Source organism: Thalia democratica, unplaced genomic scaffold (assembly GCF_965202585.1).
Source record: "Thalia democratica unplaced genomic scaffold, ktThaDemo2.hap1.1 HAP1_SCAFFOLD_624, whole genome shotgun sequence".
Classification (NCBI taxonomy): domain Eukaryota; kingdom Metazoa; phylum Chordata; class Thaliacea; order Salpida; family Salpidae; genus Thalia; species Thalia democratica.
The window spans coordinates 10,516-23,467 of NW_028139633.1; the positions used below are offsets into that span (position 1 = coordinate 10,516).

Below are 12,952 nucleotides of genomic sequence, written 5' to 3' on the forward strand. Positions count from 1 at the left end.
AATGCTTGATGGTGTTTGAAACTGTATTGATATATTAATATGAATAATGTTGAAATTTACAAACCTTTGCTGAGAATTGACACTTCTGAAACCTTTTGAGGTCTGGCATTGTTTCAGTGGATTTCATGGTGGGTAAGCCGACTGAAATATTTTAAAATACTTTTACAGTTTATTAAGTTGTATACATGTTCAAATTAATAAAAAAGGCTCATTTTTTACTAATATTAGTTATAATAGTAGAGTACACTGCAGGGTGGCCTCTGTTTTTTTAAACTTCTGATTTTATATATAACTTTATTCTCCCCTTATTTAGTTTGTATTTAAATTCTATGTAATATGAATACTTTGATTGTAAAAAAGCTACTGATAATATATTAGATAGCTTCTTTAAATGTGTTTTGTACAAATAAAATTCTGAACAAGATATAAACTTATTACAACTAATCTAATCTCAGTTTATAGTTTTACATACAAAAATAATTCAAAAATTCCAAGTTTTTCACTGATTTTTAGTTGAAAACTGAGAATTTAAAATATTTTATGTGAGATAGCTATTTTTTTAGCTTGAACTTTAAAACACCATGCTTTTCTTAGTAATATGGTTTCACCAATTGTGTACAAATATGTTTTGCCAATTTTTGACTAAAAAAGCCAGTCTGACTTGGTGTGGGTTTATGAAAAATCATAAGAAAATTATTTGATATAAGTAAAAATTGGAAGTTAATGTTAAATATATAAAAATATCAAAGTTATTTTTTAAAAAATTCATAGTTATACAATTTATATATGTATATTGGGTCAAAAACTAGCCTTAAGTTTATTAAAATTTCTTTAGGCCATAGGGGGTGTTAGCCATGTTTTTTACAAGTTGATCTTATTTTATAGAATTTTTTCTAAGCTTTAAAATGCTGTTAACATTTTAAAAAAATTTTAGTTATTTTTTGAGATATGACCAGTCAAAGTCGTGCCGAAGAATAGGTTCCCTATGGGAAGGGAAAAATAAAACAGCAAAAAAAGACTATATTATTTAAAACCTACATTTTTCAAGCAATCTTCTTTAAACTTTCACAGTCTAATCTTTATCATTAACAAAAATAGATTATATTTGAATTTTAAAAAATTTAGTAAAACTTTTTTTTGAATAAAAATTAATTAAAACCTATGGCCAACACACATAAAAAATAAATTAATGTTAACTTATTTACTAGAACACACATACCTTTACAGATGAGAAGTTAACTCTTTTTCAAGGGCTTAATGAGGTTGATAGTTTTCACTGTTTGGAAAGAAAAAATGCAGAGCTCATCATAGCTGTATTAAAAATATGATATGAAAGTATAAAATAAATCACACACAATAAACTAAAATTTTACTTAATTAATGCACCATTATTCAAATTATACATAACAATAATTTAAAAACAGTGATTTACCTGGAATTTCTTAAGCTTCCACCTCCAGCAAGATATAAACAAAAAGGAATAACAATGTTTTGTTTTCAAGATGTAAATAGACATTTGAAAATTCGTTTAAAACCAGAACCAGGGAACAATTTATATTTTTCAAAAAAAATACTGAATTAATTGTATATATTTACTACTAATAGTTTTTGAAACTAAAAAAAATACATAAGCATAAATTTAAGTGTGATTTTATTTAACTTCTTGCTATTGTTTTTTTTTATCGAACTTTAGTCAGTGAATATAATATAGTTTGTAAATCTAAAAATTTTTGAATTCTACCACATTTAAATTTTAAAAACCATTAGATACTAAACATGCGATAAAACTAGTTTAATAAAAAAAAATGCTTTGCAAACCTATCATTTAAAAAAAAAACAAACTAGTAATATTAAACAATATTTTGAGGACAAATAGATAATGATTCTAAGTTTTACAGCTTAACATTTTTGAAATAATTTTAAAATACAAATGCTTGTAGTAAAATATAAAAATATAAAAACTTACTATAAAAAGTAGTGAGACTTTTTTATTTTTGTGTTTTGTTCATTAAAAAGGACTGCTCTAAAAAGAATAAAAAGTATAATCGATTTCGTTTATATCAAAAATGGTATTTAAAAGTAAACTAAACTTACCAAATATGATAGATTAAGAAGTCGTCCTACACAAGCTTAATTAAAATTATTTTATTCTAAATGAAGTTATTAACACTTTATACCGAATCAATGGGTAACCAATAAAAACCTTACCAGTTAATATATTTCATTTGTTCAAACAAGAGAAGAAACTTTTAGCAAATAAGTTTCTTTTAATACACATTTACTTTAACATTTGTTTAAGCAAACTACAAAGTAGATATTAACTAAAACTACATTTTATTTAGTTATACCATGGACAAGACGTTTAAAGGATTCCCAGTGGTGTGTGACTCGATAACCAAAAAGTTTTTTCGTAAACCAAGTCTTAGGACCAAACATTTCGAGTACTTTTATTTTTCGTTTAATAAACAATATATAGTGTTTGATTTACATTACTTATCTCACATGCTCGATTCCTGGTAGTAAATCACTTTATTAATTTATTAGTGAAAGCATTCAATTTTTATCAAAACTTTTTTTTTTATTCCAGTAATTAGCTGAATATCTAAAGTTTATCTGTGTTGTGTATGTAAATGAGCTTTTTATAAATTAATTTAATTTAGTTTATCTTTATTACAAATTGTCCTAGGCATGATGCTAAACTGTTCTGATGTACGACTTGATAACCGAAAGGTTTTTTGTACACCAGGTCCTAGGGTAAAACATTTTGAGCGTGTTTTTTGTCGTTCAATAAACAATAACAATAATTGAAACAACGAAAACGTTTGTAAAGCCTTGTAAGTATTGATTTAACTAAATGATGTTTGTTTTAATTTTTATTTTAACGTTTGAACAGTCTAGCATTATATTTTCTTAGTATATGCTTAATGTCAGTTGATATTCCTATCCTTGTAAAATTGCTTTACTAGTTAAATTGTAGCTTTATAGTTTATTTATAACAATAGGTGTACAAGACTGTTAAAGTTTAGCTTTTGTATACAAAGTTTATGTGCACTAGATTTTGACTGAAAGCTGTTTAGTGTTCATTTAAGTAAAATCTTAGATGTATCAATTATAAACCTTTATAAAAGCTATTCTAATAAACCTAATTACATTAATTAAAGTCATAATGTTGTAAAAATATGGTTTATTGTCTAATACAGCGTTATTTCAGTGTATTAGACTATTTATGAGTAAAACTATCAACCTTCTTTATTTCAAATATTAAGCAAAGTTAGCTTAAACATGAAATAAACTTAGTTCGGTATGAAGTTTTAAAAGTAGAAAAAGTTCTATTAACCTTTTGTTTGTATTTAAAAAGGTAATTTAAGTGTATTTAAGGTTACAAAAGTTAACTACCTGAATTAAATTTGCGATATTGTTTGTTGGCACTAATGAAGATAATATCACTTAAGAAATTAACATTAAAAGTATAACTTTACAGTAAAATCTTGTTTCTACTGGAGTATGTTAATATATCTTAAAACTTTAATAAAAACTAAGTAAACTTTATAGTCATATTTTTAAATAAATAGTGTAATTTATGGTTCTTTTGCTTTTTTGATTTGTAATTGAAGTTTTATATATATAAAATCAGTAAAAAAGTTGTATTTTCAAAAATTAAAGTGTAAAAACCTTTAAAATATATTTTTAAGATGTGGATCATAGACATAAGTCCATTAATACTTTGGTTGTTTATTTTCAGTTTGAAACAATTTTACTTTCTTTGACTGACATTGGCTTAAATTAATTTCATATGTAGTAAAATTTTGAGTCAAAGAAAAGCTAAAAAAAACTTTAACTTTGTCCTGTACATGACATTAAACATTATCCTGGTGTATGAATCGATAACTGAAAGGTTTTTTCGTACTACAAGTCATTGTACCAAGTTTTTGAGCACTTTTTTTTCGTTCAATATATAATTCTAACTGAAAAAAAATTAAAAAAATTACTAAAACTGTAATTAATAGAATGTTAATGGTTTGTTTAAATGAAAAGTTAATATTGAATTATTATCCTCTAGCGTATTACTGCTGAGTTTTTATTAAAGTAACATGCACAATAATTATATAAAACCTTGTTTGCTTAACTTATTATTAATAAGTAACTAGTGTAGTAAAAATATACTTTCACAAAGTTTTTCAAAACTGGTAAGAGCTTTTGTATTATTACGTCACATAAAATCTTACCAAGGTGAAAATAAATTTTCTCACATATGATTTAGTTTCAAAAATTTCCTAGAGAAATTGACTGGTTCAGAATTTATTTCAATTTTCAAACAATAAAACTTATGTTATTATTATGTCGCCTAAGGAAAATATTTTTGCAGAGAGTATGTCGTCAGGGATCTAGTTGTTTTTAATTTTGCCGTATTAACTAATCAGTTCTACATTAAGTCCTTATTTTTTATCTGCTTTTTATTTTAAAGTATTTTCAAGTGGTTAGTTAGAATCAGAGGTACTTATTTAATGCAAACTGCTAATCGGTGTTCGATGTTAATTTTTACAAATAAAGATTATCTTTATAATTATAAATTTAATATTTTTACTCAAATTTTTGTAATTACTTTAAGCATATTAAAATGTTATAGTTTTATAAAATAAGCTAGTACAATATACACAAGAATGTTCACAGTAGTATAGTAATGAATAACTGTGACAAACCCATGTATAAATTTTTTCATTTTCTTGTTGTCAATTAAAAGGCGCATTCTTAACGGCAGAAAGCGACAACTTGAGCGATATTCTCGACAAGGAAGACGACGAAGTAGACGATGAGGTAGACGAAGAATGGCTGCAGAACGAGATGATGGAAGCGCAGTCCAACGACTCGACAGATTCCGACTCTGACGATTACGATCCCGACAAGGAGGAACTCCCGGTCCTTCAAAATCTCGAAAAGACCCCGATCCAGGAAGATCTTCCCAACATCGAAATACCCTTTCCCCAGGAAAATCTAGCTGAAATGGAAGAAATTGCGCGAGGAGTCCTTCAAGATCTGGAAAAGTCCCCAAACCGAGAGGAAAGCCACGAAGATCGTTACGAGGGACACCAGCAAGCGTCAGACGGCTCGTTCTACTCGGCCGAGTCGCAAATAATGCCGGATAAAAAACTAAAAGAGAAACCAGAAGGACATCAGCTGAGCACCCGCCCAACGGAGAGCCCCACGGGGATCAGGTACCATGACGACAAGATCACGTTGCCGGGCAAGTATTACGTCACAACGAAGAACGGAAGCGTGCTGCCGTGCGAGGTGTTCGCCGCTCGCCAGAACCCCTACGACAGGTGGACATTAAAAATATTTTCAAACTTTTTTTTGTAAGGTATAAAGTTAATTAAATCATAAAAAAAAAATACAACAAAAGCATTTATTTTTATCGTAAAATTTTGTATAACAATTCAACCAATATAGGTCGGTAACGCAGTTCTACGTGCACTGCATCGGCCTGGACAGGAGGATGGACCAGTGGGTGGACGGGGACAAGGTGGACAGCAGCCGGCAGGTGAGCTCGCACGACATCATGCGGTTGAAGGAGGAGAACCAGAAGGCGGAGGAGAGGATGACGCGACACAGGAAGATCAGGACCATGTCGGTGACCGAGTTCGAGGAAATGGACGAAGCCACCAGGTTTTTAATTGGTTGAAAAAGTTGATTTTGGGTTTTCTCGTTTTTTCAAAGTTATCTTTTATAAGGTTGTACAAGGTTTTTATAAAAGTTTATTGGTACAGTAGTCTTATTGTAAATGTATAATCATGTCGGTTGTAAAAAAATGTTGTGAGCACTACTGTTATATTCACAACCTAAAAAACTTGTTGTGGAATGTTTTAACGTTCATGTAATTTTTGTTAGCTAATGAAAAAATATTTTATTCTATTATCTGTAGTGGTACTCTTTAAAAAATTTAAATTTAATAATTTTGTGTACAGTCTTTCAAATTTCGGACCACCTACTTGTACAATAAAAACAAATCACAAAAAAAAAAACGATTGTTTTATAATTCAATCAAGCAAAACTTCCAACCTGTTAAATCCGATTAATTTCACAAACAGGAAAGCGGAGGTGGAGCACGAGAAACGGACGCAGATCAAGTACGTGAACCAGGTAGTGATAGGCAGGCACACCATAGACACGTGGTACTACTCCCCCTACCCCGGCTTCTACGGCACCCGCGAACGTTTGTTCATATGCGAGTACTGCCTCGTCTACTTCTCCCGACCCGACGCATTGTTACGTCACGATTGCGGGAGGAGGCAGCCGGAGGGGAGGGAAATCTACCGGAGGGGAAACATCTCCATATACGAGCTGGACGGGCTCTTTCACAAGTTTGTTGTTGAATTATAAGTTGTTTTTACTTTACTATGTCTGTTAAAACAAGGATTTGAATGTGATTATATTTAGTAAAGTATATGCAATTTATATAAGTTTAATGGTTTTTGTTTACTATAAATTGAGGAAATTATATAATAAGAATTACCAAAAAAACAATGTTAAAAATAAATACATATCTTTCTATGAAATTATTTCAAAAAAGTAATTAACATCTAGTTTCTTAAACCAAAATAATAATTTTCAAAATAATTATCATCGCCTAACTCTACAGAGTCTACTGCACGAACCTGACGCTTCTGGGCAAGTTCTTCATCGACCACAAGACGGCCATCTACGACATCGGAAACTTCCAGTTCTACGTGCTGACCGTGGTCGATCGGCAAGGCGCCCACATAGCAGGCTTCTTCAGCAAGGAGAAGTTTTCCAAGAACAACCTGGCCTGCATCTGCGTTCTGCCCAATTACCTGTTCAAAGGCTACGGCAGGTTCCTCATATCCTTCAGCTACGAGTTCGCAAAGGTTGGTTGGCTTTTTATATGGTCTATCAATTACGCAAATAGTAATGATTAGTTTTCCCTATTTCAAAGTAAAAAAAGTTAAAAACGTAGTGTACTTACTTGTAAAATAACTGTATATTTTGTTAGTAAAATATTCTAAAGAATTTAAATAAATAAGTTAAAGGAGAAGTTTTTAATTTTTTATGCAAAACAATTATCAATAAAGCTGTTTATCAGTCATAAATGTATATATCTTCCTTTGAGTGCATTTCAGTAAAAACTTTCAAAAAACAGTAGTGTTTTCTGTCCACTATAGTATTTACTTAACTAATCGTTTCAACGAAACTGACAGATAAGAGGCCAGATAGGATCCCCCGAAACTCCGCTTTCGGACCTGGGCAAGGCAGCTTACGTGAAGTATTGGAAGAACACCCTGCTCAAGTGCCTCAACGAGAACCCTGACGCGACCATCGAGGAGTTGAGCAAAGAGACTTGCATGACTCAGGTAACTGACTTATTAATACCCGAATCAACTTAGCTTCAATAAAAAAAATGCTGGATTTTAGTTAGAGTTGTGTTAAAGATAGCTAAGTTTTACCATTTAACATATTACTTTACATTTGTAAAGACTTGCATAATGAAGGTATTTGTCTATTTTTGACTGTTTTGATTGGTATGCGTTAGTAAAAATTTAATTTATGAAAAAATAGTTTGTTGAATGGATAAAGATGAAAGTTATTAGTTACAAATTTTTAACTGTGCTAGTCAATCTCATTTTTTAACCATACTGCCTGTATTCCGTACTTTTATTTAAAAATTAATAGAAGAGTTGTCAAAAAAGTGCATTTTTAACTTTTTTGAAGTTAATCCATACGACTTAATAAGTATCTACTCAAAACTGTAGTACTGAGGGTAAAAGCAGTTTAGACTAAAATATTAATTTGAAATAATTATTTATATATTTAATCCTAATATTCTGAAAATAAAGTTATTTGCGACGAAAAATATAATTTCAAAAATATTTAAAAGTAACAAGTCAAATAAAAGCATTATTTCAAGGTGAACGTGGATGCAAACATACATCAAGTTAAAAAAATTTAACCTAAGTTTAATATACAGAAAATTTTTTTTATAATATGTTAATCTCAGACTTTAACGTTCAAACTTTGTGATATTTTTTACAATCAGGAAGACATAGTGTACACGTTGCGCATCTTCAACATGATCAAGTGGACGAGAGGAGAAAACACAATTTCGTTCACGCCCAAGACGCTAGAGGACGCCAACGCGCAGCACCCCATCCCCCACCACCCCAAGATCCCGTGCGACATCGAGTGTCTGAAGTGGAAGCCGTACCCGGTGCGGGTGGCGCCCGCCGTCACCGCCTACAAGAGGGCCATGGACCGGAAGAGGTCGGAAGGGGAAATTTGAAGGGGATTTTTTGGGGGAAGTGAAAAACTTTGTTTGACTTTTCTTGGTACGATAAATTTTAAAGTGGTTAAATACAAAGTTTGTAGGGTTTAAGTTTTGAAGGGGAGTTTTTGTGTAAAGGACTTTGTTTAAATTTTTTTTGTATAATGTATATGAGGATCATAAATGTTGATTTAAAGTGATTAAATATAATGTTTATAGTTTGTAGAGTTTAAGCAAAATAGAGTTTACTGAACGGTGTTTTGTTTTTAGAGTTTAAGAATAAAATTAATGTTGTAATTTCTATTGTTTTTGGTTAAATAATTATAAGTTTTATTTAAAACCAAAGCTTGTATTTGTTTGAAGCATTAAACATATTTTCAATTTGTGTCGATACTCATTTATTCAGGCCTAAACAACTTGTTAATTTTTTTAGATAATATTTTGTGTTTGTTTATTGTTATATTCTGGTTTTGCTGTTTTTTATTTTTCTATAAAAGCTGTTTTCTTTTAGAAAACTTAAATTTTGTATACAAACTCACTATTTGATTTAGGAATAAATTTAAACACCATTATCAGTGAGACAAGAACGAATAATTGATATATTTTACTTAATGTTAAAGTAATTTTGAATATAATGTGTTTTTTGTATAAAACAATCATAGTTGAGTTTTCGCACAGTTAAAAATAATAGTGCCTTAATGAACATTTAGTTTGTAAACTTGAATAAATTGCTGACCAAAGTATGATGCGTTATATTTTAAAGTTGTCAATGCTTTATAATTGCAGTAATCTGCCAACTAGGTACGCACTTCCAATACGAAGTGCCAGTATAGTACAAACTTTATAGCAAAAAACCCTCTGTTTTTAAAATGCATACTAAACGATAACTTCAGTGATTTAAAACTTTATGATAACTATTTATAAGCTTTTAATTTTTTTTACAACAAGAGTGAAACTTTTCTGTATAACAACAGTCAGGAAAAACTTTTTCTGGTTAATCTTGTCCATTACTTATAAAATCTGCTGACCTCTGGTCTATAAATAAAAATGACTTAGGTAAGTTAAAATTAAACTTCCATTAGTTCTTTCAAGTTAATTTTTTTTTAATAAACATTTGAATTTTTTTTGAACTTTTTTTAAGAACACTAACAGGCTACTTTATATTTCTCTAACACACTCAATTTTACTTGTTTAATTCTTTTTTATTATATACGTACCCCTCAAAAATAACATTTGTACTTGACTATAATATGAATAAATAAAATAAAATGAAGGGTCCATACTAAGTTTTAGAAAGCTTAATAATATTAAAACCTTAAAATAACACATTGGTTAGTTGTATTGTAATAGAATACCGGTTTCACTCACTGTTCAATTAAGTTTAATATCAATTAATATATAATCACTTAACTGAATCACAAGTTGTCTGATGCAACGTTAATTTAAATTTATGACAGAGATATATAAACCAGCGGCAGAAAATGTTTAGAGATATTTGAGCCAAGATCTTTCAGATGTAGTTCTAGAGTTGAACTTAACTATTCTTTTCAGTGTTTATTAAGTTAATTCTTGAACAATGTTATTTTCTTACATATGTTTTAAGATTTAAAGTTCTACTAGTTCATTTTAGATTAAAATTTTCTTAAAACATCTGTTACTTAGATATGCTTTAATTGTTAAGGCTTGAAATCCATTTTAGATACACTCTAAAGCAGGGTTTCCCAAAAGGCGGGCCATGTGGTCATAGTATGAAACGTTCACTAGATATTCTGGAGTTGTTGATGAATAGCAAAAACATTTGAACTAAGTTGATATTATCACCAGTTTATAAAACAAAGCAGTTTATTAAGTATTTTTAAATTAATTTTTTCAGCTTTGGGTTTACTTAAATTTTGTTGAAATGCAAGTTTGAAAATAGGTCAACTTGGTAGAATCCGAGCCACAAAGAAAAAAGTTTTGGTTATTAAAAATTTTTATTTTAAAGTTGTTTCTGCAGAAATGTTCTTGACACGTCCTCCACAAGACGTAAAAAGGTATCCAAAAAAGTATACTAAAACTTTTTACGAAAAGTAGTACAATATAGCTTGTATGAAGTTTTAATAATTATTTTTAGTTTTAGTATTTACTACTGTAAATTAAATGTAAACTTGTTAGAAAGTATAATGTTGCAGGCTCCAAGCTACGAAATCAAAAAGTTTTGGTCACAAGAAAATGTTTTGGTAAAAAGCATTTTATTAGCAGATATGTTTTTGATGCAAAAGTTAATAACTAAAATTTTCTGTAACTAACAAATAATAAATAATTAGTGTTTATTTTGATCTGAAATTTAAAAAAATTAAAAGAGTTTACCTGTTTATAAAGTAAATGGTTTACCTTAAGTTTTAAAATTGTAGTTGATAAAAATAATTCTTGTACTTAAAACATCTTAAGATACTAGACTACAAGTGTAGCTAATGTATAAAGAAAAATATAAATCATTAAGTCGTTTGAACTAAACGTTGAACAAATCATAAGAAGAGTTTAAGTTAAGAATTAAAATTAAGTGTGTAGCGAAAAACAAACAAAATATTTCAGCAATGCGGTCAAGTCGCTTGTGATATTTTTTTGTCTGTTTTATCTAAATTTAGCTCTGTTCAATAATGTAAAACAAACAACATAAGTTTTATTTCAAAATGTTAGCTTTTTGAATTTATTGTTGCTAAAAACATAATTTATTTTAGTTGAAAAACAACATATGTTGTTTTCACTCTAATTTCCAAAATTTATATATTTAGTTGAAATTGAATCGTATTTTTCACTTTTAGCTTCAAGTTAAAGTGCTCCATGATAAAAAAGTAGTTTATAAGTTTTGAAAATGTTAAGTTTCAGCACTGCAGTTTAAAAATAAAAAAGTCTTTATAAAACAATTAGAACCTTAGTACAGTTTGTGAAGTTTAAAAGTACAAGTATTTTTTTCAAATTGATAATTAATTTGAGTTGGACAACATTAAAGGTTTGAAACTTGGGCTCTTTTTTTACAGGTTGTTTATTATTAGCTGAGCTATATAATGGCTACTTTTATTAAAGTACTCATTTCAGTCGGATTTATTGCAACTTTAGTAAATTGTACTGAAGTTTGTACTGATACCCCTGATTGTGTTCCAGGTATGTTTTAATTAAAAAGCTAATTAAGTTACTTGTTCAATTTTGATTTCAAAAAAAAAACATTTATTAGGTTCTTATAATTTTTCTTTGTTAACTGATGTTTTATAAGCTTATTTTTGAATTGAGAAGAAAGAACTATTTGAACAATTTATTGTATTTCATACCTCGGGAAGCCAGAACTTTATATTTTATTTTTGGTTTACTAAACATAAAACGCAAAATATTCCATCTAATAAAAGTCACGATGGCCGAGCGGTCTAGTGCGTCAGATTGTGACTAATTATTTCAGTGGTTAATGGGTTTACGACATAGTTTTCTTAAAGAAACAAACTATTTATTTCTACTTTTGGCTACAAAATATTGTTGATTGTACGTTTGTAACTGTAAGAGTGCTTGAAAGAAGTTTTTTAAACTACTTTGTAAACTACCTACAACAAATAAATTAGCAACAAACACAGAAATGGACACTAAAAAATAATTCTAAAACAAAAGACTACCTGAGACTTTCTGAATTTGAAATTCCCTGAGTTTCTTTGAGTGTGTAACTACCCTGTGTTTACATTATTATATACAACACTCTATAAATCACAAGATTGTTATTTAAAAATATCCAGCCAAAGTTAGAATCTATTGTATATTTATTTAAGATAACCCTTATTGCAAATCAAAAAAATAAAAACTATCCTGAATTTTTATACTTTGTTATTATTCCTAAGTGCACTTTGGTTTCAAGTTTGCGAAGCTAATCACATTAAGACTCATATATAATCTCAATATAGAGTAGTTTAATAATTTTGTACCGGCAGTGACCAACGAAAAGGAAACTATAGCACCAAGTATTCATGTCAGTATGATCATCTATTTCTACTTTGAAGATACAAAATACTGTTGATTGTGTGTTTGTAACTTTATTACTGTTAAACAAAGTTTAGTTATTTGACAATTAGTTATAAAACTTTTGACAAAAAATTAAGAAGTTTCAAACACTTAAAATGGAAAATATTAGCACGGGAACGGGTCAAAATTGCCCTAAAACAAAATAACACAAGGGCACAAAACTGCACTAAGATGTTTTTGCATGAAGACAAAATTGTAAAAGAAGATAAAATTGCACCAGGGGTCAATTTTCACAAGTTACAATTTTGCTCAGAGGGTCATTATTGGGCGACAGTAAAAAAAAATTATAAAATAAAAAAAAGAAAAAGATTAATTAATTAAAAAAGGGTTATTGACCGAGAGTAATGGTTAATGGTAACAGTTATATTAAAAATAAAAACAAAAAAATAACTAATAAAAATTATCTTATTAATGTGCTTATAAATTATAATATAACTATTCTGTTTTATTAACTCAAGTATCCCATATTGTTTATACAACTAATTAGTTGTAATAAATTGTAATAAATTTATGAAGACTTACTAGGAATAAAATTTTAGTTAGGTATTGAATTTTTTTTTACTTTAGTTTACATAGTAACAAAATAAAGTGAAAAAATAGAAAAAAGTGAAAAATGCATTTGAAAGTGCATATTAC

General features: G+C 28.8%; 1 protein-coding gene across 1 annotated transcript; it reads left to right on the forward strand.

The window, feature by feature from the left end:
* Nucleotides 1–4,338: 4,338 nt before the first annotated feature.
* LOC145846779 (histone acetyltransferase KAT8-like) lies at nt 4,339–8,328 on the forward strand. Its single transcript, XM_082953395.1, has 7 exons — nt 4,339–4,369; nt 4,760–5,321; nt 5,449–5,664; nt 6,087–6,359; nt 6,638–6,884; nt 7,215–7,367; nt 8,051–8,328. Exons 1-7 carry the CDS (start codon nt 4,339–4,341, stop codon nt 8,291–8,293), a joined length of 1,725 nt encoding a protein of 574 aa, XP_082809521.1. The 3' UTR covers nt 8,294–8,328.
* Nucleotides 8,329–12,952: the final 4,624 nt, after the last annotated feature.